Raw genomic sequence first — 26,309 nt, 5'->3', positions numbered from 1 at the left:
TTTTGAAATCATATCAAACACACACTTAATCCTCCGTTTTCCGGGTTCTATTCATTTAAAACAATTGAACATTCATAGAACAGGATATGGTTTCTCTACCAAAGGAAATACTTGGTAGCTGTTAAACACCGCTCGAAAAACCGCCAAACTTGTTTTTACAGCAAATGAAATGTCATAGGTTTAATTTTATATTCTCGCATTTAACGGGTTCTTTCTGACAATTAAACCACATCATTTCCATTGTTTTAAACCGTGCTTTTTGTCCAAATTAATGTTTGAGCAGTTGCACAGGTGTTTCAAGAAAACCAAAACTTCCTTATGTATAAAAGACCGTTTCTCGACTGAACTCCACTAAAACGACAAGAAGTTCAAAATCAAAGTACTTATAGTGTTTTGTGGGCTGTTTATAGGCGCCTTTGCCCAAAACCTGGATGGTAAGGGCTAATGTTTTCTATCATCAAAGAAATATTGACGTAAACTTCCATAAGCACACTTATTCTAAGTACCAAATAATGACGATTCTGCTTCCCTTTGTACTCATTCATGATTTTTGACGACGTTTCTACAACACTTTTCTCTTCAAAACGAGGTTTTTCAAGCAATATCTAAACCCCATAAAAACTAAAGTCAGGGAGGAGTGAAACACCTGCTAATTGGTTCTGTATAAAAGCTAAACCACAGTAATGAGACCAAAATGGAAATTCATATCGGTGGCATCAGGCTGGGAGAGGCAGCGGGAGAGAGGCTGCTTGGAGTCGTCATTGACCAAAATCTTTCGTGGAACTTACATCTTGACTATTTGATTAAAAAGTTGAACATCTAGAATTTGTCTTCTTAAAAGAGCTAAAGTTTATTTAATCTTGGCTTGCAGAAAAATGTTATATACTGTCCTCATCCAGCCAATTCTAGAGTATTTTTTGCACGGTCTGGGGTAATTGTACCATCGGGAATCTTCAAAGAGTTTTACGACTACGGAAACGATGTGCTAGGCTAATTTTGGACGCCGATACTCATGAAAACTCTGTCAAGCTTTTGAACAAACTAGATTGGCTGCCTATAGACGATATTATACGTATTAGGAAGCTTTATATGCTTCATAAAATAAATCAAGGACATTGCCCCGCTTATTTTAATAAATACATTGAATATATAAGCAATCCCTATAATTATAACACGAGATCAGTTTCCAATAACAATATAACAACACCAGCTTGTAAAAGGAACTCTGGCCTCAGAACGTTTCACTCAAGCACTTGTCGTTTGTGGAACACTCTTGATCCAAAACTTAGGTCACTCTCACATACAAATTTTAAAAATTACTTATTTAATTTCTACTGTAATAAGAATTCCTTTATTGATCATTTTAAGATTTGTAAAACCTTCTAGTTTTATTAGTAGTTAATTATTAATATCGTTATATTAGTCGTTCATTATATAAGTTTAGTTGGTAGATTATTCTAATAGTTAATTAATTTGATCAATACGTTTTATTACTTTTAATCGTAGGAGGCCCATTATGAAAACTATTGGGTCACCACTAATCAATGTGGTTTACCCTCGTTAAATAAAGTTTTCTTCTTCTTCTTCTTGTTTTATGTACCGTTTGGTATTGAAAAATGCATGGTTCCTAGTACCAGCCGATTATTATTAATCTTGATCCAACGAATTTTGAAGTTGTAAAACTGTAAATACTAACGGAAACGATACTTTAAAGAAAAATGTTAAGAACATCACATAAACTTTGGGCTGTGTAGTGGCTGGTTGGACAAAGATTAGAATCAGTATCTCACAAGAGATTGGACGCGGGCTCTCCGGACTCGCCTCAGTATGATCTACTGAGCAGAGCATAAGGATAAGGATAATATATTTTATGTTAGGTACACGGGGTGTGGTCGCCCAGATCTCCCTAACCATGGGCTCATGATAAAAGTGACTGCCCTATTTAAAAACGTATATATAGAAAGACTACCTAACAAATCTTGAGTCTAAAAAGTGGATAATCTATAAGTTTAATCGAAGTAGGCTATTTATATATACATATATATATATATATATTTATTACACGACTCGGGCAGTCAGAGGGCCAATAACTAAAATTAACCCATCAAAATGCTCTATTGCCGGTCAATATTCTCTCAGTATTGGACCGGGCACTGTCCCGAATGGTCCCGATGATACCGCACTTGTGCCCCTTTGACTTCAGTCGTATAATAAATCTCTTATTAAACAAGCTTGCTCGGGACCTTTGGAAGAATATCGGCCCTTGGTCTTTTTTGTACGGACCGAGCGCAGCGAAGTCCGTACTGTCAAGACCTCGGGCCGATATTCTCCCAATACGGCCCACGCGCTTGGTTAATAAGATATTTATATATATAGAAGAATTATTTTTCACAACAATCAATCACTTCTATTCAACAACAACACCCCGTGGAACAAGAAGCATTCAACAACTTCATCTGATGTTACAATGGGCTCGTATGACGGTGCGGAAACCTGTGAACTAGTGGGATCGTACTTACTAAACCAACCACCAGAAGACATCAGAAAACAAATAGGCTTATACAGGGATGACAGCCTGGGCGCATTCCAGCAAACACCGAGAAGGATCGAAAAAATTAAAAAAGATATTTGCAAAGTGTTCAGCACCAATGGCTTGAAAATAACTATCGAAGCAAACAAAAAAGTGGTCAACTTTCTTGATGTCACTTTGAACCCAAACAAAGGATCTCATGAGCCATACTCAAAGCCTAACAACGCACCTCTGTATGTGCACCGAGATAGCAATCATCCACCTTCCATCCTAAAGAACATTCCCCTGGCGATCAATAAAAGGCTTAGCGAAATCTCATCAGACAGGGTATCCTTCGACAAAGCAACACCCATGTATCAGCAAGCGTTAGAAGCAAGTGGCTATAATCACCAATTAAAATTTGACGCAACAACTTAAGACCAGAGGAGTACAGAAGGGAGAAGAAGACACCGTAATATAACTTAGTATAACCCATTTTTAGTAAGAACGTTGCTACTAACGTGGGAAGAAAATTTTTACGCATCGTAAAAAAATCGTTTAGACCAGGGCACCCGCTAAGAAAAATTTTTAACAGGAACACTTTGAAAGTGAGCTATTCATGCATGCCAAATTTGGAAAGAAAAATCAACGCCCGCAACAAGTCCTCCCTCGCAAATAATTCTCAATCACAAGAAAAATCATGCAATTGTAGAGACAAGCACTCTTGTCCGCTATGTGGCAATTGCCTAATTCAAAATGTGGTCTACCAGGCCACAGTTGAAAGTCTCTTGGGAACCCAAACGTACTTCAGCCTTACTGCGAACCAATTTAAAACAAGATTTAGAAACCATACAGCTTCATTTAGAAATGAGAAGAAAAGGAACGCAACAGAGTTGAGCAAATATATCTGGTCCCTAAAGGATGCTGAAACGGAGTTTCAGGCCGTACTCGAATACAACAAAGAGATGCAATCTTTGCATAACAGAAAAATTCTTCATCATATGCAGAACAGGGGCGGGCACCCTAAACAAAAGGAATGAACTGGCGAGTGCGTGCCGGCACTCAACTAAATACTTGATAAGGCATGCTTGAACCACCAACTTACAAAAGGATCGTTAGTGAACCAGTATTTTATGCACCTGACCAGAGAGGACTACCAGACCCTTTCGAAACAAAACTATGCATTCCAGTTCCCATCCATCAGCCCACAAGACCGCCATATTATCATACATGCAAAAAAATCACTGTTGTACCACCAGAACATACCATGGGCAAAGACGAGCGCCACCGACATGTTCGACGTGACGATGGGCTCCTATGATGGAGCCGAGATATGCGAACTAATCGAAGCGTATGTGTTATCCCTGATTGCGGCAAAGTTTAAAGATCGAGTGGGCCTTTACCGTGACGATGGGCTAGCAGTATGCAGAGCTACACCTAAAGAAATTAAAAAACAAAACAAGAAGTTAGCAAAATTTTCAAGTCTAATGGCCGGAAGATCACCATCGAAGCTAATAAGAAAGCAATCAATTTTTTAGATGTAACCGTCGACCTCGCAAATGAATCTCACAACCCATTCATGAACAACAAACACCGAACAACAAACTCCACTATGGGATATGATGAATATATGAAGTTCATATATTTTGAACTGCGGTTATAGATACGTATGATGCACGATCCTCGCAGTAGAGAGCGCTATTTATGCAATAGCGAAAATCAGACCTGAAAGAAATCAGGCCTGTACGGGATTCGAACAACTGATCTCTCCGATACTAGTGCAGCGCTCTACCAATTGAGCTACTGAGCCAACTGGGAGCAGGCTGTTAAGTTGATTCGTAATAAACCCGTGATGATAAATCAGATATGATGAATATATGAAGTTCATATATTTTTAACTGCGTTATAGATACGTATGATGCACGATCCTCGCAGTAGAGAGCGCTATTTATGCAATTGCGAAAATCAGACCTGAAAAAAATCAGGCCTGTACGGGATTCGAACCACTGACCTCTGCGATACTAGTGCAGGGCTCTACCAATTGAGCTAACAAGCCAGCTGGGAGCAAGTTGATTCGTAATAAACCCGTGATGATAAATCAGATATGATGTATATATGAAGTTCATGTATTCATCATATATTCATCCGTACAGGTCTCATTTTTTTCAGGTCTGATTTTCGCAATTGCATAAATAGCGCTCTCTACTGCGAGAATCGTGCATCATACGTATCTATAACCGCAGTTCAAAATATATGAACTTCGTCGGATTTGATGCACAATTCCACCGGCTATGTTCCAAAACAATTGGTTCATGCTTTCAGCTGTGCACTATCAAGTTATGGAGCACGTGGGAAGTTTGGAGAGCACTCAAGAGGTTAGAGTTTCCCGAGGCTATCGCCTCGGGCAACTCTTGCGCTTCTTTCGTGCTCTCCAAACTTCCGCGTGCTCCATAACTCGATAGTGCACGCTAAAGCATGAACCAATTGTTAAGTATCACCTGCGTAGAGACGAAGAGAAAAGGCATTGACAGCTTCGTTCATATCATTCATAAAAATGTTAAACAGTAGGGGGCTAAGAGGACTTCCCTGAGGGACACCGCAACGTATAGGTGCCCAGTGAGAGCAGCTATTGTTGCACGTTACCCTTTATTCATTGTGAACTCAACCCTGCGCTTGTCCTGCAGACAGCTAGGATCAGCAATGTCGGAAGCTTCGAGTGAGTAAGTTTGACATAGTAGTGGCATCTTTAAAGCTCGCGGATAGAATGAAAGGATGTGGTATTCGCTTCACCGCGAGCCTAAGATTTTGTCATCTTTCCGTTCTGTCTAGGTTTGCAATAAGTTAAACCATGAGAAAATATGAAGCCTTGGCTTTCTTAGAACATCGAATTGATTATCTCTTTTTCTCGGCTTTCTAGGGAAATACATTTATATCGAGACATCTTAGCCTCGAAGAGCCAATGAAAAGGTAATAATCAATTTCAATGGATATCCCGGTGACTCAGGATGTCTTGCTTTCTATTATCACATGTACGGACGTGATGTCAATCAACTGAACGTGCAGCTCGGAAGTTCAAAGGTTTTTTCCAAGGCTGGTGACCAGGGCAATGTACGGAAGAAAGCCCAAGTGTCGGTAAATGGAGGAGGAAAAGTACGTTTTTGTTTAACTATTTTTAAAAAAATCGTTCCAGTTAACCTGGAGAGCATGCAACAATTTCTAATGGTAACATATGAGACACTTGTCCTTGTACATTGCTAAGCTTTCTGGCTCATTCTGAGCCAGCAGTTTATGAGAGTAGAAAGAAACATTAGCTTAGTTCAGAACAGGATTCTTTTGGCTTTCTTCCATTAACGCATGTGTTTGATCACTCCGTGTCACTACGAGTTGAGCATTAAATATAAAAGGAAAACAGTGCAATTTGGTATAAAAAATTTCCTGTTGATTAAATGGTACAATGCGTTTAGTTTTAACTCTTAAGATCGTTTTCGAAGGAATTCGTGTAGGCAACTGGCTAGGAGACACTGCCATTGGTGATTTTTCCTTAACCGTGGGATCATGTGAACGAGGAACCCCAATTACTCCGATTCCACCGAGCCCAACTACACCACCTCCACCTGGTAAGTGAGTCAAATGCAGGGTGCTCCGCAAAACATTGTTGAAAGCGCGTGCTTTGTTTCTTTGTAAGGCCTTTCCTTCTTTATGACCGCTTTTGCATTTATTTATCATATATGCGCGTAATGTATAGATTATATAATAACTTACTAGTTTTGCAATACTAGTAATTTTTCTTTGTAATTTTTTTTTGTAATTTTCTATTTGCCCCTAAATGGGCAAATTTTCTTTTCAAAAATTTAATATTCTGTTTAAGTATGATTACTTGGGGTGTACAGGGTTAGGGTTTCCCTCGTATACATAATTTTTTTAAATTGAACTTAGCCTGTATCCGTAATTGGATCCTTCTTTATCATCCGCTAAGTTGACTTCGGTTGTGTATCTTTAATAGATCCTTAGTTGGATTTCATATGGGGTTATAGGCTTCCCCTACCCTGTCACCTTGAAAATTAAGTTTCCCGGGAGACCACGTCTCCGATCACGTAAATCACATCTTCGATTGCCGTGTTGCCAGCATGGTTGTCCTGATAGTGTAGTCGTCATCACACCTGACTAGTAACAGGGGAACGTGGGTTCAAATCCGCTCAGGGCAAATTTTCTTTTCAAACATTTATTCTATTTATATATATATATAATTATATGGAGAAAGTCTGTGTTTCGATTTTTCCGTATAACAGTACTCGATACATAAAAGTAGCGCGCAATATATGTTGAGTAGAAAAATACGACGACTACGTTTTTATCCCTACAAGCCTGTTTTGTGATAGCTCACTCATCAGATCAGTAGTCGTCGTATTTTTACTCAACGTATATATATAATTAGTACGCTCCTGGGGAAGACCGAGACGGTCGAAACGTGGAGCTTATAAACCAACAAAGCTACATTGGAATTGGCCTCTTGACAATCACATTTCTGCTTATATATATATATATATATATATATATAACTAACTGCAGACAGTACTGTTTCGGCCTTCTGGGCCTCATCAGTGCAGTTTTTTTTATGTTTAAGGTGGACGGCCGGGCCCCCGATGAAGGGCGTGTGCAATGCCCGCCGACCAACAGGACTAATCCCACCCATGGCTTGCGTGCAATGCCTTAGGGTTAGGGTCCACCAGAAACGAGGGTCACCAGACGCCAAACTCGCTGGGGAATCGAACCCCACCTCACAGAAACAAAAATTGGGTACACAGAACTAAAACGAACAAGGACAAACAGACCAGTGCAGTACACCAACAAAGGAGACCAGCACATGGACAACAAAACAAATACTCACGAAAGGCTACTGTGCAGTGCACCAACAAAGGAGACCCAGCACAAGCAGCGGACAGACACACTTACAAAGTAGACAGAACGAACGATACTAGCCCAGTGCAGTGCACCAACGAAGGAGACCCAGCACATGGGTTACGAAACAGATACTAACAATTAGGCTACTGTGCAGTACACCAATGAAGGAGACCCAGCACAAGCAGCACAAAGACACGCTCACTCAAGCAAAAGATCACACGTCACTCAAGCAAAAGAAGAACGAGGCTACTGTGCAGTACACCAATAAAGGAGACCCAGCACGAGCCTAACCGAGACACACTCATTCGAGCAAAAAAGGAAACTAAATAACTACGGGGAGCAGGACTAAATGGAAAAGACAAGGGAGTCGTTTACCACTGAAGCTATGATGCCACGGGCGCCCCACTGACGATGGAAGACGCGACGACGCCTGTCAGACTTGCACCGCCTGAAGGAAATTGGTAAATAAAACTTCAGGCGGGCCTTGATAGAAGCAATCACCGCCACAGCGCCAGGACGAACGTTACGGAAACGGAAATCGTTCCTACTCCGCCAAATACAAAACTTAGAAACATTGAGCAGATAGACAAAGACACGCGGGACAGAAACCAGTTCACTAGAGTTGAAACCAAAGAGGACATGACGTAAAGAGATGGCAGGACACATAGGAGAGAAGGAAAACAGCAAGGACTGGACCCAGGCGAGAACACTCTGAGCAAGTGGACAGTAGAAGAACAAATGCTTGAGTGACTCGACCGTGGGTCCACAAAAACACGAGAGAGGAACAGATAAACCAAAAGAGGAGAGACGCCGGGCGGTGTACAGGACGCCGTGCGCAATCTTCCAATTTAGGTCGATGACACGACGGTCAAGATAAAAGAAGGATAGGGCACGCCACGTGGCAGGCCAGTCAAGGTTGGGATAGATGAATAGAAACTTAAGGACACAATAAGGCTGGACCATGTTCTCAGAGAGAAGATATAGGTAGCAAGACTTGGTAGACATAGTAAGAACGGGAGAACAAACAAGAGGGCATGAAGAGCCGTAGACTAAAGAGTTTTTTGACGTGGCGAAGGCCCCGTCGAGCTTACGCCAAGCCAAAACCAGAGCTTGATAGAAGGGCGGCAAGACCCTGAAGTCGAAACTAAAAGGACGAGAAAACACAACAAGAGGAGAGACACCAAACAAAGAGTTAAACCAAAAGGACATGAGAGCGACCCAACTGGATGGGGAGGAGACGAATCTCCTCACCCATTGACCAAGGAGGGCTCTCACCTTGGACTGAATATTAACCACAGAAAAACCACCAAAAAGGGGAGATTGAACCACGGCCGAACGGGAGACAAGCTCAACCTTGCCAGACCAGAAAAACGAGAAAACAAGACGGGAAAGCTTCGCCTCCACCCAGGCCGGCATGTGGATAAGAGAGGCCACATACCAAACCCGGGAGAGGGCGAGAGCGTTAATGACTAGGGCCTTGCCATGAAAAGAGAGAACACGAGAACGCCAAGACTTGAGAACACGGTCCACCGCATTAATGCGAGGACGCCAGTTGTCTTCATCAAGGTTACCGGGGCCGACAAACACCCCCAGCACCTTGAGCTTAGCAGGAGACCAGTCAAAAGGAACCGGGGGGTCCGTACGACCCCGCCAACCACCCAACCAGAGACCCTTGGACTTAGAAAGGTTGATCTTAGATCCAGAAGCTAGTTCAAAAAGCTTGTAAGTCTCAAGGGCAGCCAGAATGCCAGAATCAGTGGTAAGGATTAAAGATGTATCGTCCGCGTACTGCGAGATGGGAGACAGTAGGGGACACCCAGGGAGAGACAGACCCTTGATACGGGGGTCTGCACGGATACTACACGCAAGAACCTCAGACACAAGAACATATAGGAGGGGAGAAAGAGGGCACCCCTGCCGGACACCACGAGAAAGGCTAAAGAAAGGAGTCAGGAACCCATTCACATTGACCGCGCTTTGAACATGAGTATAGAACAAGTCGACCCACGCGACAAAGGAAGGGCCAAAGCCCATGGTGACAAGAGTGGACCGCATGAAGCCCCAATCCACACGGTCAAAAGCCTTCTCTTGATCGAGGGACAGGATGGCGACAGGGGTGCCAGAAGACTCAGTATAGCTGACAACGTCTCTAAGCAGAGCAACATTTTCTCCGATAAAACGGCCAGGGACTCCGCATGTTTGATCTCGGCTGACAACGAGGTGTATTACCCGGAGGAGACGCCCAGCTATGGCACGAGAAGCAAGTTTATAATCCACGTTTAGAAGAGATATGGGCCGCCAATTTTTGGGGTCAAGGCGGTCCCCCTTCTTGAAAGACAGAGTGATGATACCTCTGCGCTGAGAGAGGGAGAGAAAACCAGAGGAAGAGCATTCATTAAGAACAGAAACAAGATCAGAGCCAACCACGTCCCAGAAACGGAGATAGAATTCCATAGGCAGGCCGTCTAAACCAGGTGCCTTGTTACGAGCCATGCCCTTGAGAGCGACGAGGACCTCTGATGATGTAAGAGGGCCCTCACAACTGTTGGCCTGATCTTGAGAGAGAACAGAAGACAAATTTTCAAGAAGAGAAGATTGAACATGAGGGTCAGTAGGTGAGGCTGTATAAAGACTAGAATAGAAGGAACCAAGAGACGCACAGAGATCGGCAGAAGACGAGACGATAGAGCCATCAGGCTCTCTCAGCGCAGAGATATGACGGTCAGCGGAACGTTTTTTCTCGAGACGAAGAAAATACTGCGAGGAAGACTCACCCTCCTCAACCCATCGGACTCTCGCACGCACCTGAGCCCCCCTCGCAGCATGGGAATCAAGCCGGGCAAGCTCAGAACAAGCAGACCGCCAAGGGTCAATGCAGGAAGTAATTCCAGAATCAACTTTGGCCTGAAGATGCTGGACAAGACGTACCAGGGCATCTCTGGATGAAGATGTTGTGCGGGCTTTATTTGCACAAAAGCGGATAGTAAGCCCCTTGATTTTACTTTTCCCACGATCCCACCACTTAGCTAGAGAAGGAAAGCGGGGGATGGCAAGGCGCCAAGCAGACCATTCATCACGGACTAGTTGCCGATAGTCCGGATCGTCGAGGATGGAAGTATTCAGCTTCCAGTAGCCTGGGCCAGGTGGAACGGCATCGGGAACAGACAGAGATAAACACAAACCGCGATGGTCCGAGAACGGACACACATACACGGAACAAGACGACACTGATGGGACCCACGCAAAAGGGACCCCAAAAAGGTCAATACGCGACGCTAAACTGCCATTCCACCTGGTCCAGGTGAACCCAGGAGTAGTGGGGTGGAGATAACGCCAGATGTCAATGACGCAGGACGCCTCAAAAAGATGGTTTAGTGTGGGAGAACTATCTCCAGACAAGGAGGCGGGGTCTGGGCCACGCCTATCTCGAGCCCTATCAAATACAGCATTGAAATCTCCAGCAAGGACCGTAGGGATGGAAGGGTCGATCCTTGAATGAAGGCCATCGAAAAACAGGTCTCGTGCAGGGTTGCAATTAGGAGCATAGACACAGACAACTCGGAAAATTTTATCATGAAACGAGAATTCACATTGTAAGAAACGACCATCAGCAGACCAAGACTTTAGAAGGGAGATAGAGGGACGATAGAGAACAACACACCCACAAGAGTGAATAGAACCCGGGGCTAGCACAGACAAGAAACCAGACGAGGAAAACCACGATGAACATTCAGTTAAGGAAACACAATGAGTCTCCTGAAGGCAGATAACATCCACCTTCACCGGGAGAGAGCGCAACCATTGCACGAGACCATCACGCTTCGACCGGTCCCTGATGCCATTGACATTCAAAGTAAGGAGAGACAAAGCCATGAGGAAGAGATGGATGACCCTCATGAAAGCCAGGGCTGGGGCTGGGGTTTCCCCTTCCTACTGGGAAGATTGGGGACAGCCCTCGTACGCTTAGAGACCGTACTCGCCAACTGAGTATGAGAAGGAACCATGACACGTTTCTTAGAGCGTTTCCTGGAGACAACTTCAAAACCGTCCGATGACATGCTCCTCGTGAGAGGAGAGGAGAATTCAGAAATATCAGGAGACTCTGAGCCCTGAACAGGGGTAGAGTCCTGAGAGGAGAATTCGGTGATATCATCATCGACATTAGTGACACTTTGGCCAACACTAGTATTAGTGGTACTTTGACCAGACTTAACTATTTTACTGGTACTTTGACCAAACTTAACTAATTTACTGGTACTTTGACCAGACTTAACTATTTCACCGGTACTTTGACCAGACTTAACTAAAGAACTGGTACTTTGACCAGACTTAACATTATCAATAAATAATTCACTGGAATTAACTAAAGTACTGGTACTTTGACCAGACCTAACATTATCAATAACTATAGGACTGGTACTTTGACCAGACATAACACTATCATTAACTAAAGGACCGGTACTTTGACCGGACTCACTATTATTAACTAAACTGGTGTTTTGACCTGCGATACTATTATTAGGAACACTATTTATTTCTGAGGCCTCAGATTGTTTAGGAACGTTATTTAGATTACTGATTTCATTATTACTGGCTTCGCCAGGAGCAGAGATAACCATTTCTTCAGACGGAAGATCAACAGATTCGTTGGGTGGACAAGGAACGTTACCCGGCAGATTTGCCACATCTCCAGAAGAAATGGGCGGGAAATCAGCGGCCGGGGGAACAACATAGGGCGTAGAGCCCCAGACATTTCCGGTACGGCGGGAAGGGCAGTTACGGGCGAGATGACCAGCTTCCCCACATTCCCTGCATTTTCCATTGAAGGGACAGTCAGCAGCTTTATGACCCATGGTTTTGCAGATAGAGCAGAATGGCTTGATACCACGATACCAAATGCGCACAGGGTAACCGTCAATGGTGATTTGTGCGGGGATAGGTTTCTCCATGGACATGGTCAGAATTCGTGATCCAGTAAGAAGATGTGGACGCCCCATGAAAGCCTGACGTTTGCAGGAGAAAACTTTGCCAAAGGTCTTGAAGTCCTCGCACAGGATCGCGTCATCCCCTTCAGCGGGGTAGTGATGGATATAGACGAGCGTGTGTGGACGATCGGAATTGGTGACACTACATTCCACACCATCGAGATTTATAAAACCGGACTCAACAAGACTCGCCATATCGTCAGGATCTTTGAAAGTGAGGCGAATAAGGCCTCCCGGAACGAACTGAACCGCAGATAGTCTATTAAGGTCGATTTCCTTTTCCAACATTTTAAGAACAGCTGGTCTAGGGTGGACCGTAACTGCCGCCGTAGCATGGACAACACAAGTTCTAGCACATATTAACATTTTGAAAAGGAATAGGAAGAGAGAAAAAAAACAAAAAGGAAAGAAAGGAGAGAAAAAGGACTACAACAATTGCCAAAAAAGGCAAAAAAGGCAAAAAACCCACCAAGTTCAGCAAAGCTGAAACCTGGATGGGTTCCCAACAAAGTTCGGACCCACCAAAAAAAACCAAAAACGAGATGGGTGACCGAAAACAACAAGACAAAAAAGACTGGCGTTCCACTCCCGGCAGGTACTTAGCACAGTCGAATAAATTTGAAAAATGAGAGAATACTTACAAATCCTTTGCCCACGATGAGGTTTCGGACCAACACTTTACCTTGCAAAGATGAAATCCCGCGTCAGGTAAGTAGGGCGCACACTGTTTCGACCTATGTGGGTCTCATCAGTGCAGTGCTAATGCTAGGATGGGGGAGAACCGAGACGGTCACCCCAAACGACCCAACCTTTGTGGTATCGTCTAAGCCATGCCAGAGTGCTCAAACTAGAGTAAACGAGCGAGCATGCGCAATTGCAACGGCAATGACTCATCCTAGATAGAGTGCTCAATTTGGACATGAAAGCAAAGCTTTGTATGCCAAAGAGCTATATCTATATCTATCTATATAATATAATATATATAGTATAATTATATATAATATATATATATAACTAACTGCAGACAGTACTGTTTCGGCCTTCTGGGCCTCATCAGTGCAGTGCTAATGCTAGGATGGGGGAGAACCGAGACGGTCACCCCAAACGACCCAATGATTCAGGACTTCAGTGGTAGTTCATCGTTTTACTAAGTAATAAAACGATGAACCACCTCTGAAGTCTTGAACCAGTCTGTTATAATTATCAATGCTCCTCTAAGAGTTGAGCGCTCTTCGAAATACATTCAAATCAAGTCCAAGAATATATATATATAGATATACTTACGAGTTTTATTTTTATAGATAGTACTTTTGTAGGACCTTCACAGATATGGTCATGATATGATCCCACCACGGCTGGTCAAACACGCTGCACCTGTTATTGCTGAGCCTCTCACAAACCTTTTTAACCATTCCATTGAAAACTGCTCTTATCCTGCAAATTGGAAGATGAGCACTGTGACTCCCTTGTTCAAAAAAGACGACGAGTTTTGTAAGGTTAACTATAGGCCTGTAACTGTGCTCCCCGTTCTGAACAATATTTTTGAAAGACTTCTAGCAGGCCAGATGCATGAATTTTATCTCGAAATGCTTTCAGATTTCATTAGCACATACAGGAAGCTTCATAGTTGTGAGACCTCATTGCTAAGGCTGACGGAAGATTGGAGGATGATGCACGACAGAGGTGAGCTCGTTGCGGTGGTCTCTATGGACCTCTCCAAAGCGTTTGACGTTATTCAGTATCCACTCCTTCTTTCCACCCTCAAGGCCTACGGTATGGATGACAAGAGTGGCGCTCTACTCAGGAACTATCTCTCTGGTAGATCTCAGAGAGTTAAGATAGGCGGCACCTTCTCCGCCTGGAAAAGCGTTGAACGTTGTGTCCCCCAGGGGAGTGTGGTAGGTCCAATGCTATTTAACTTCTTTATCAACGATCTCTTGTTTTACGTCAAGGGCGCCAGGCTGAACGCTTACACCGATGATCATCAGATATACTATTCCCACGTCGACCCAGAGACAGTAGATGCATGCATATCTCACAATGTCAAGTTAGCCAATCATTGGTACCAGGAAAATGGGATGTCAGTCAACGAGAGCAAGTACCAGGGTCTCGTTCTTGGCGAAACGGACTATAGTTTTTCCTTCCCAGTAAAGGACACATTAGAGATATTCGGAATGGAAATAGATGATAAGCTCGATTTCTCTTGTCACATATCCAACAAATGCAAAAAGATCAATAATCAATTTAATGTTATGTTACGCTTTCGAAAACTGATATCGAGGGACACCTTACTTACGCTTTACAAAGCTTGAATTTTACCGCATTTTAATTATTGTTCCTCAGTTCGGCAATTTTGTGGAGCGCGGAGTACGGATAAACTAGAGGCGCTGAATAAGAGAATACTTAGATTCATACTTAGGGATTACTTGTCGCCATATGATAGCCTTCTGACTAAGGTCAACACTAGTTCCTTATGTAATGGGCGTATTCAGAATTTCTTTATTTTATTGTACAAGAGCCTGTTTTTCACTCATTTTCCAGCTTATATGAGAGGCATGTTTTCACGTCGGTCCTCTTATAATCTTCGCAGTAATTACACACTGTCACTTCGAAAACCTAGAACAACTAGTTATGGCCTTAATTCATTTTCATACTTCTCAGCTAAGCTATGGAATACACTGCCTGACCATATCCGCATGAGTGCATTTAAAGACTTTAGAAAGATAATCCAAGGCCGTATCTTTGTATAGTCGCTCCCGCTTATCTTCACTTTTCTGTTAATTTCTACTGATATGTTACATTATTATATTTCTAAATACTGTATATTTAGTATATTTTAGTATAGTTAGTATTTTAGATCTTACACAGATATATCTATGAATATCTATAATCTCCATTTTATGTTATCTCGAAGATATTAGCTCCAACAGGCTACTCTAAAATTCGAGATGAAATAAAGTTTCTGACGATAATGATGATGATGATGATGATGACAGATGAAGAGCCACGTCTTTTTTATGTGGATATGCTGTGAATAAATCTTATAGTAGTATTATAAGCTGCTTGGTTGGATCTCCGGGCCTCCTAACGACGAGCGTACATTATTTGAGAAAACCGGGGTTCAAGATAGTTACTTTGGTCTGAAAATTTTTCTCAGCAGTCTTGCTTGCATCCTTTGTAGGGACGGTTCGTTTAATGAAGTCACGGTTTCACTTATCGTAGTCATCGCATCTAACTTTGAACACACTGACCAGATCCCTTTCGAAATCAGACTAGGGAGCAATTGTCGGGGGCTTCTAAAACTCTTTGAATTAGTACTGCCGGCCTGGCGGCTGCTAGTCAGTCTTTATGTTTGCCAAGTGGAGTCAGTTCAATGAAGAAATCCATATTTTTGCAATATTTTTTTTTTCCGATGGGTCCTGCAAGGGATCATAAATGCAGCATGGTCTCCTGATCATGAAGTATATATTAACTGCCACTATGGGAGTGTACGGTATTTCTTTTTATAAACATGACATTTTCGAAATTTCTGATCCTGACAGTATACAATACGGGTTTTACATATTATGATGCTCGCCGTAGAGTCTCTTTTGCTCAGAGTTGGAGCCGCGTTGAAGGGCAGAATCCGTAGGTCTGACGTTCGATTCCTGATTGGGACTCAGAATCTTTTTTTTTGTCCGACAATAGTCAATTTTACAGTTGTGTGCTTGGTTGCAAACCCTTTTAACTGGAGCGAGGCTAGGGGTGACCTTGTTAGGATACAAACCTTGCTGCCTTTCAAATGTAAATCACTTCTTTATCATGCTAATTAGATGCAGGAAAGTTACTTTGAGAAAACAAGCAACATCAGTGAGAAAAATTAATCGATTTAAGGAACTATACGGAGCTTCTAACGGTTGTGTAAATCTAAGGGAGCGGTTAATTAATAAAGAAGGATACCTTCACCCATACAGAAGCTTGAGCTTATATCAAGATTTCATCATAAGTAAATAACTGTAAAATATTTGCCATTTCGTACTCCAAGGTACGAGTTTGGTTTATATTTCTTGGCTACCCGAACACGATCCACGACTCCGTGCTATGTGCAGGACTCGATAAGGGTTGAGTCGATGCTTGCCAAGGCGACAGTGGTGGTCTATTGGTCTGCCAATACAGCGACTAATGGCTCTTGTAAGGAGCCACTAGCTGGGGTCATGGATGCGCTGGCACTTTGAAGTATGTACGCCAAAATACGCTACGTCAAGAGCTGTATCGATCAGATCATAAACAGCAACAAAATCAAGTACTATTTGTAACAGCTCCGAAGTGATGTCTAATCAAATAAAATTTCATGGTTGATTCTGGATTCAGTTGTAGAAGTGCTATTATATGTTCAATTCGTTAACGTCTTTTACTTAAAAGGGAAAAGCTGAAAACACTTTCAGTATAATGCTTACTCATGTTTACATATGCGCCCCCACTTTCGGGTTTGTCATTAATTAGTTATTCTTACAAAACCCTTCATTAAAACAATTTTGTTTACTGTGGTCTCCTTGAGCGCTTAAAACCGAAATTATAATCTAGATATTTCTGTCGTCGAAATCTATCTTTTTCGCATATAAACATTATCAGTACAGTATGTTTTGCTTTGTTTTTTCTCTTTCACAGATGAAACAGACACATTTATTTTCAGCGGGTCTAAGCCGTTTAACGTTTGGATTACTAGTAGAAGTTCTGATAATAAATTCGAAATTAAGAATTACTTGAAACTGGATTAATTGAACATCGTAATGAAAAAGGTAACCTTAGTTTTACCGAAGTGGTATCAAGTAACCAATTACTGACAACATTTGAAATTATAAGTCGCCTAAAGACCTTTATGCATAATGTTAACCCTTTACCATATCAGACTCAGATTTTTTCCTCACAACAATGGAATTATTTTTTTCGTGACAGCATTGGTTGGTGAAAATCAAATTCAACTGGGGATTGACTGCTTAATGTGGCGCCCTCACGTCTAAGAAGGACTAAACAGCTTGTAATTGAACATGTGTCGGTGTCAGCTGTCAGTTTTCAGAACCATCAGATTACTAATTAGAAAAGACGAAATCAGACATAAATTTCATTTCTTTATTCAAGTCTGGTGAAGGGCTGTCAGGTTTGCCATTTTGTAGCACAGGATCAGTAACAAAGGAGGAGCATCCATCAAAGTAAGTCAAGATCGAAAATGAAGAAAATCTCGCTTTTTAGTTACAACGCTAAAAATCAAATGAATAAGTACTGTCGGTCTTGCCCATTTTTTCCGCTTTCGAAGACCAGCTCCGAGCAGGCAAAAACAAAGCAAACTGAGTTTTATCCAGTAAATGCAGCAGCTGTCTCTGTTCAAAAGCGTTAATTTTACACACTTACATTTCGGAGGAATGAAAACTACTTATTTGAATATTTTAGTGTAACTGGAGATCATACTAAAAGGGAACTCCTCAATTTCACCAAAGCTTTTCATCGATCAACGTTTCAGGTAAAAAAAAAAACAGCTCAATAAGGCCATACCAACTCGACAGAATAGTGAACAGGAAGAAAGTAACTGTTGTTTACTTGCTGCTCCTTGTTTCCACTGGCACGCAAAGAAAATAAATATATAACAAAAAACATTAAAATTGACACATAACTCCTGCAAGCACTTAATACTTTTTTTTTCACCTCAAGATCTTGTAAAATGGTCAGGTGCGATGGAATTATCTAGATCTCAAATAATTTGCCGCGCAAAATCGTTTTTAGAATCAGCCGCTTATCAGCGGCTTACCGCCGTTTGTTAAGATTTATTCCATGAACGAGATTTGTCTGACTTTCACAATCTCAAGTAGTCATGTATTAAGAAAGAAAAAGGAAAAGAAAAAGGGAAAAAAAGAGTGTGCACCTGAAAGCGGAGATACACGTCAAAGGGCGTTAGTGGGCAGATCTTCAAAAGCATTAACTCCTCGGCAGACATTCAATTGCTTCTGCTGTGAGAAAAGGTTCTGCATTGTCTATATTTTTAAAAGAACCTACGTGACGCAGTGTGGTACGTTTTTCTTTCTTTGTCTCAATGTTTGAGGTTTTGCAAGAATCAAACATTTTATATGCAAATGAAATCCAAGGGGTATATTCTGCCATATGTCAGCATATAATGACCGCAGATTAAACGCTCAACTCTTAGAACACGCAGTTTATCTTCCGCACACAAGTAAATACGCCTTGCATCTTCGATAGAATTGCTCAATTACTGGAGCATTCGTCGTTCACCAACAAAAGATGAATTGGTATAGCAAGTATACCAAATCGGACTTTCTAAACGCCTCAATACCTGAAACATTTTACGGTAAAATTCTCCTTAGGACTAGTATCCTTATCAAGCAACAAGCCATTTTCAAATGTATTAACCTCGGCAAGGGGTTTTTAACCCTTACCAGGAAAAAAAAAAAAGCTGGCGCTCAGTTGGACCTTGAGAAACAGATTTGACGGGAAAGGTTTGTTAGTTTGCAATCCACCTCAATCTCACATGATTCCCTGTATGGGTCATATTTCTTACTCTTTGCGCTCTTTTTGCTTACTCTGCTCTCTCTACTACATTTTTTACCCTAACACATGACTCCTTTTAAAGACCTCAATGAACCATATCTTTTTTTCAGCTGGCCAGATAAAATAAGAGATATTTTGTATTTTATTACATACATGCCTGTGCGTGCTAAATGAATTAATTGGAGTAGTCTCGCTTTAATACAAAGAAATCGTAAACCGTACGTTTGATCCGCAATTTCTGTTAAGTCTCAATTACTTTTCATCGTACCAAAACAAACAGTGCAATTAGTCTTTGCTTAACTTTCTGGAAGGGAGAGTTTTTAGTGTAAGTGAGATCGCTGCGCACAATTGGACTCTTTCTAAATTCGTAGTCAAACGCCATGCCACTATGAATGTACAAAGGATGATACCAAGTGAAACAGCAAACCTAAAAAAATGGACGTGGTGCTTCTGTAGACCTTATATTCTGCACTAAGAATGTAATTCTGAATTAAAAAAAGTCTTAATGAAACTAACTAAGTTTGATTTGGTCAATGGTTAAAAGGATTTTCAAATATTACAGCAAACTAGGTGCGAAGCGTTTAGAGGTGAGTACAATGAATGAACGCAGAAAAGACTGAAAAAATCGCAACGGTCGAATTGAAAACATACTCTTAAAAACCAGAAATGAAGAGAAAGACCAGAGTTTCTGTATGTCGTTTATTTTTCTTGTTTATCAGAGAAAGATATCGAAAGAAATTTCTACCAAAGTTCAAAAAGTTAGCTACTTCCATCGGTAATGTGAACCCTATTTTCGTACTTTTAAGCACCGACGGAAAGTGTGGAACATTCATGAAACTAAATTTCCTTTCGGCTTTGCCAGAGGCTACCGTCTCGCGTCTCGGCTTCTTTGTGCTTCATCTCTTAGTGCTTCATAAATCATTTAACAATCAACTATGAATCCGTTGTTAGCTAGCAAGATTGGCAGGTGGTTCTAGCTTCCATTTGAGGAAAAGCCCAATTTTCAAAAACTCAAGCATGCAGTTTTCCTGCTGCTAGCCTCAAAATTCAGCATCAGCTATAGTTAAACTGTTCATCCTTTTGTTTTTCGTGATCTACAAAATGCGCCCCATCGAAATTGCCCGTGGCTTTTCATTCAGTTTGCGTTGTTTTTGTGAACAATTTTACTGCTCTTTAAAGGGAAAAGCCTCTGATTATGTTATCCTGGCGTTGAGTTACAAGCTATCAGGAGTAGGAATTGAACATTGCTGCTATTGTTTTATACTTTTCTGCCTCTAGTGTTGTAATCATGATTAACTGATAGCCAATCGAATACACTACGAATAACCCGCCTATAAATTCGTCTCCAGTCTTCTTTTGGCATGCTATCTTCCTAATTGTCATACAATTGGTCCAAAAGACGAACCGATATTTGTCCCCAAATTAAAGCTCTCCCGTGGGAACTTTAATACCTTTTTGCGCACTTAAAACAAACATGTAATTAAAGAACGGCGTTAATAGGGCAGGAGATAAATTGGAAACTTTTGAGAAAACATTTATGAGAGAGGCAGAGGATTAAACTTAATGGCTTTTGTACAGGTGTCTCTATAGAGCAATTTTTCTAAAAAACATAATTCAAGCAAGATCCATATCAAAAACTGAAGAGAGTAAACGAAACCATATACAAAAAAGCACAATGGAAGGAAAATAACCTGCCGTGCGTAAGTGCTCTATTTTCGTCTTGTCTTACTTATTAGTAAATTCTTAAAGGGGAAATAGGTGTTTCAGAGAAAGAAATGTAAATACTTGTATCACCTGGGGGCAACTCAAGGAAGGTTTAAAAAAACCATGACATACTACGCCAGTTTTCCCACTCGTTTACCCATTTTCAAATGTTTAGATCTTAAGTTCTGACTTACTTAAATCTGAGGTGTTCGCAACTTAGTCGATTTTTCAAACAACTATTCTGACATGATCCATTGCTGTCTAAGGTAACGTTTATATCTTCTTCATCTTATTTACTTTGCATAAGGAAAGAACTCGGAGGGATTCAGATCTCTTTTTCTGATCCGATCGCTCGACAAACCGCCAATAAGCCGAATTGGTGCTGCCATTTGCAATAAGGCAAGTATTATTTTTACTTCAGTTCATTGTATTTGTAATTTTAAGGGTTACTGTTCGCAAAGCTATTGTTAAATCCTATTGTTTAATTTCAAGGAAACTCGGTGACGAATTAATTGTCCATCTAGAAAACTGGAGCCTGAATTCTTCAGAATTGTCATTTTTAAGTCATGTAAACTATCAACATCCTTTGTTAACTTTTGTGTTAAATACTTTTTTATTTTACGACTATTATTTAACTAGATTATTTGAACCGCGTTTCATTTTTTTAAAATACATTTTCTCTAACTCTAAACCGCTCATACGAGACTCAGCCAAGAATTATTTACCACATTAGTTTACTTCTCCTTTTGTTCTTTCAAATAGTCAACTAATTCCTCCAGGTAGTTACAAAAAGAAGAAAAAAATAATACATCCTGTTACTATAGCGTGTTATTGGCTCAACTAAGTGCTCTGAAGTCCAGCTGTAGTTTTAAAAACTACGAAGTCACGAAATAATTTTAAGAGTAAATAAGCTCCTCAACAGGAACATTTTGGAAATAATTTTGCTTCATGCAGTGATCTTTCACGGTTAAGACAACTCTTGCATGGAATAGGAGTGAACTGAAATAGGCTTCATACACGACAAGGAATTTTCCACGGAAATTGCTTTTCACTTATGCTGTGGTTAATTATAGCTATGGCAACAAAGGAATGAGGGGACGCCTAACAAACTATGAGATTTAGGAAAAGCTTCTCTTTACTAAAAAAAAAAGCTTTGTGAAACGTAAAGCAAAAAGGAGAAAAACAAAAACACAAATGAACAGAACACCACCCCTCCGCCCTCCTTTTGTCATTACTGTCATCAGCGGCGCTCCCTGCTGTTAGCTTGAAATTGAGACTATGAAAAGCTTTTGGGAAAACAAATTTCGCCATGGGTGTAGATTCACTTGGCGTAGCAATCTACAGTCTGAGTTCAAGTAGTTAAAATTTCAGAATATCATATTTTCCAGAAATTTCCATGATTCTGCAATTCACAGAATTATGAACTAAAAGATGATACAGAAGAATTTTATGCTACTGTGCTTCACCGGAAAAAAAGACTTTTCACCACATAATCTATTTAGCTGGTAGAAACAAAGAAATATTAAGCAACACTTATTTGATCCTGTTAATAACAAAAAGTTTCGATGACTATCAGTCTTGCCTTCACAGGCCTCGTGAGTTCCGTTTGAAAATCTGCGAATCATAAATAGACAAGACAGACAATTATAATAAATATCACACAAAGTTTTCTTTTCTGAAGAAGAAAACATGGTCTATGATTTTTTCCTGTTTAAAACAAACAAAGTCATACGAAAACTCACATAAATCAAAATTTCTAACTAACACCAAGAAAAGCATTTACGGGTTAAGATAATGGATTTCTTGTTCAGCATTTTGCGAAAGATAAAAAAATTATTTACAGGTTAGACAATGATTTATTGTACTTTTTGTGGTATGAAAATAAGTAAAGTAATCCTATTCCCCCTATTATATTTTGACCGGAATCGAGCATTTCCAAAGAAAAGCACAGGATGTAGGTTCCGCCTTTATTGGCGAAATAAGATCAAATGAGGTCTTAGCCTCTGCAACTTGTTATTCTCTAAGCGGGGAAAAGATGAGCTTTTCACCTTAGAATATAATCTATTTACAAAATTAGATGTCGCTTCCCTAAACCGGACATGGCTCTCTTTTGTCAACTTTTGACCCTCGTAATGAACAACCAGGCAATTCATATATCTGCTCCTTGGAAATGACGTTTGCCTTCGCTTTTCGCTCGATGTACAGAAGATATCCTACCGTTCCACTAGACCTCGAGAAAAAAGAAAAGCGGGTATATAATCAAGTTCAAGGTATTCGTAACTCATCAAGCTGAAGCTATTCTTTTCTCTCAATCTCGCGTCTGAGATCAATAACAGAAAAAACAGTATATACAGATTCATCATGGTAACAGACGAGGCCACAGTGATTTTGACCGTGATCTACGTGGTAACAGCGGTCGTTGCCTTTGCTGGGAACACGCGGTTTGAACTGCGGTTAAAGTAAAACAGCTCCCGGTTGGCTTGTTGCAAATATATGATTTTCATTTATTCACAAACGTAGACTCATCACTCCACGGGTTTATTACGAATCAACATAATGACCAGCTCTCAGTTGGCTTGTTAGCTCAGTTGGTAGAGCGCTGCACCTGTACAGGCCTGAATTTTTTCCAGGCCTTACTCTCGCTACGGCTTAAGTAGTGTTCATTACTGCGAAGATCGCTCCCATACTCATTTGCTTTAACCGCAGTTCAAATATATGATTTTCACATATTCACAAACTTTGAATCTCGCTTCTGAATCTCATCTCGTTTCGATTTCCTTCCTTCAATAACAGAAAAAAATAATATATCCAGATTCATCATGGTAACCGACGAGACGACAGCAATTTTGACCGTGATCTACGTGGTAACAATGGTCATTGCCTTTGCTGGGAACACGCTTCTGATATACTTCGTATGGAAGAAACCGGAAGTGAGATCAATGACCAGCTCTATGTTCGTAAACATGGCGGTGGCTGATTTGTTAATGACGCTGGTTGTAATGCCTTACTCCATTATTCACCTACACAATGGCGGCAAATGGCTTATAGTTCATAATGTGGCCGGGGAAATATCATGCAGAGGCTTCTATTTTGTCGCAATGGTCACTGCAGCTTCCTCGATTCTTTGCCTGGCGTTCATGGCTTACGACAGATACACGGCGATTCTGTACCCATTCCGCCCCCTTCAATGTATTCGCAAGGCAAAGTACGCTGCACCTATCATCTGGACTCTCTCGATGCTTTTAATGTCTATAATTCTAATTATAGCGAATTTTAATCCGGAGAAGGATATTTGCGGGTGGGACTTTGACATCTTGGGAAAAGAAAGCAACACAGTTCGTGGGGGGATTTTCGTTTATTTGTTTGCAGTCCAATATTTTTTGCCATTGATTGTCACATCCATCCTGTACGCTAGAACCGCGCATAAATTGTGGTTCCGACAAGTTCCCGGGAATTATTTGTCTCAAAATCAGAGGCAACAGGAAATCGCCAAGAGGAAAGTGGTCAGAATGCTTGTCATCGTTGTCGCTGTTTTTGCCGTGTGTTGGCTACCCACGCAATTCTTTCAGCTGTATCAGGTGATAAAATATCCGCCGCCATTGCCTCCCTTTGCTATGTACCTCTGCTACTGGTTGGGTCATGGCAACAGTGCCATAAACCCTTGGCTGTACGTCTTCTTGAGCTCAAGGCTCCGCCTGGCGTTTATCCGAATGGTAAAGAAGAAATTCAGTCGACCTGCAGGAAGAGTGCCTTTGAAGAAGACAGCGGCGACAACTAATCTCCTTACTTCTGGAACACAGGTTGAGTCTTCTGTTTAATATGGAGAAATTTAAACCAAACTGACTATTGTAGATACAAATCTCATTAAAAAGTGTGAGAAATTCAGCAAAGTCAGCAACTCTAACCCATTCATTGCTTTGTCTCCATTTATTGGGACAAGTAGTGTACCCCCTTCATAACGATAATCTAGTGATATAATTTCTAAACGTGTCAGCTAAAGGGTTTACTAACTGATGAGGAAATTGCTGTACAGCTAGGGAGGAATTTTATAATTTCTTCCCAGAATTTAAGCTTCAACCTGCAGCCAATAGAGTCACTAATTTCCTAAATTTGCAGCATAACATAATTATATTTTTTTTATTAAGGGTCCATATGATTTAGCTGTTTCAAACTCATTGAAGGAACTTAGCGTAATTAAATGGAGATTATAGTATGAATTGAGCTAGGGTACGTTTTCACTCGATATTTCGGTCAAGTGAATGTGACCATATAGGTGCTCAGAGTTAGATGTAGTATATACCTCTTTTTCTCGCTTTTCTTACTTAGTAAGAAATTTGTTTTGAGGTTGCAACTTACAGGACAATCTAATTTGATATAATTTGAAGATTTTCGAATAACCGTCATCTTGTAGCATTATTAAGTGTGTTAAAAAAACAATTTTCACTTCCAACATATGAGTATCTTGGTTTTGTACTGTCGTTTTGGATAGCCTTGTACATAAACATCGCTTTAACTTTATTGCGTTACTGAATAAGGGCAAGGGGAGGGGAGGGTGCCATAACAGCGTCTTACTGGCAGTTTTTTTTGGGGGGTACATCAAATTGCTCTGTTATTATATATGATCACTTTTTCTTGGCAAAGCGGGGCTTTAAATTTTATTATGGCTTTATTCTTTTATTCTAAGGGTGTTAAACTTAACGTAATCAACCACTACTCACAAATAGCACAGCTAGTCTCGGGGAGTCGCATACAGCCAAGTACCCCCGTTCTTCTTCAAGTTAAGCTCTTGGATATATTTACAAGAGACAACACCAGTGGCCAGCCCGAGACCTGGGCAGAACTTAAGAAAAATCAAGGCGCACATTCTTATTCATATTGTTAAACCTTTTCTTCACATGCCCAAATTATTTCTAAAGAAGTTCAGGTATATGATCGTGCCATTTTTCACGATCTAATTTTTTTTAAGGAAAAAAAGAAGTACTTAATATTTAACCTGATGATCATTATGAACTGATTCCCCAACCCAAACTAACTGAGTCACTCCACGACAATTTATTTCTTTTTCCAACCATTAAGAAACCCGATCATCATGTTGACCGAACGAGCGACTTCCTTACCTCTCTAAATGTTCGAATTAATATTTTTTTTAATATAATGATAACTATTGTCCTTATCCTCTGAAAAGAACTATCTTTCATACGTACTGAATGCAAATCAATATTTTCACTCCTAAGCGTCGTAGATAAGTATTATTAAGTACCACTTTTATAAGCTGCTCCTTATATTTGTTGTCAAAACATTCAGCATTAGTATAATATGTAGTTTTGTTTTAGTTAAGAGATCAAAAAAAGAGTATAAAAATAATCTATCATTTAATTGTATTATTTTTTCTCCTGTCGTTCTTTCTCCTTCTTTTTTTTGGCCAATACCCATGTCCTGTACCACTAATGATCTTCAAGAAGTTAAAACGTTCCTCTTGGTCTCCTTCAGTGTCAACGTTAACCCTTTCACTCCCAAGATCTCATTAGCAATTCTCCTTACTGTCTGCCAGACAGTTCTTTTACAACGGCTTGTAAATTCGTGCAATCAAATTCAATTGCGCGAGAGTGCTTCAATTTCCCATTGCGCGCGTTTATGACGTCAGCAAACACATGCCTTGTGAAAAAATTTTT

The 26,309-nt window shown here is 40.8% G+C and overlaps 1 protein-coding gene across 3 annotated transcripts; it reads left to right on the top strand.

Moving 5' to 3' along the window:
* The first annotated feature begins 17,398 nt into the window (after positions 1-17,398).
* On the top strand, positions 17,399-26,018 carry LOC111334410 (tachykinin-like peptides receptor 86C). 3 transcript variants are annotated; one of them, XM_088734068.1, is made up of 3 exons: positions 17,399-17,585; positions 20,945-21,036; positions 23,431-26,018. In XM_088734068.1, exon 3 carries the CDS (start codon positions 23,457-23,459, stop codon positions 24,453-24,455), a length of 999 nt encoding a protein of 332 aa, XP_088590194.1. In that variant the 5' UTR covers positions 17,399-17,585; positions 20,945-21,036; positions 23,431-23,456; the 3' UTR covers positions 24,456-26,018. The 3 variants fall into 3 exon arrangements, with proteins under 3 accessions (XP_088590194.1, XP_088590196.1, XP_088590195.1); XM_088734070.1 differs by lacking the exon at positions 17,399-17,585 and adding an exon at positions 20,455-20,633 and having other exon boundaries at positions 20,950-21,036; XM_088734069.1 differs by lacking the exon at positions 17,399-17,585 and adding an exon at positions 20,455-20,633.
* The last annotated feature ends 291 nt before the right edge of the window (positions 26,019-26,309 follow it).

This window comes from Stylophora pistillata, chromosome 9 (genome assembly GCF_964205215.1).
Source record: "Stylophora pistillata chromosome 9, jaStyPist1.2, whole genome shotgun sequence".
Classification (NCBI taxonomy): Eukaryota; Metazoa; Cnidaria; class Anthozoa; order Scleractinia; family Pocilloporidae; genus Stylophora; species Stylophora pistillata.
The sequence above is the reverse complement of the archived record's forward strand: the minus strand, read 5'-3'. Positions and strand labels throughout refer to the sequence as shown.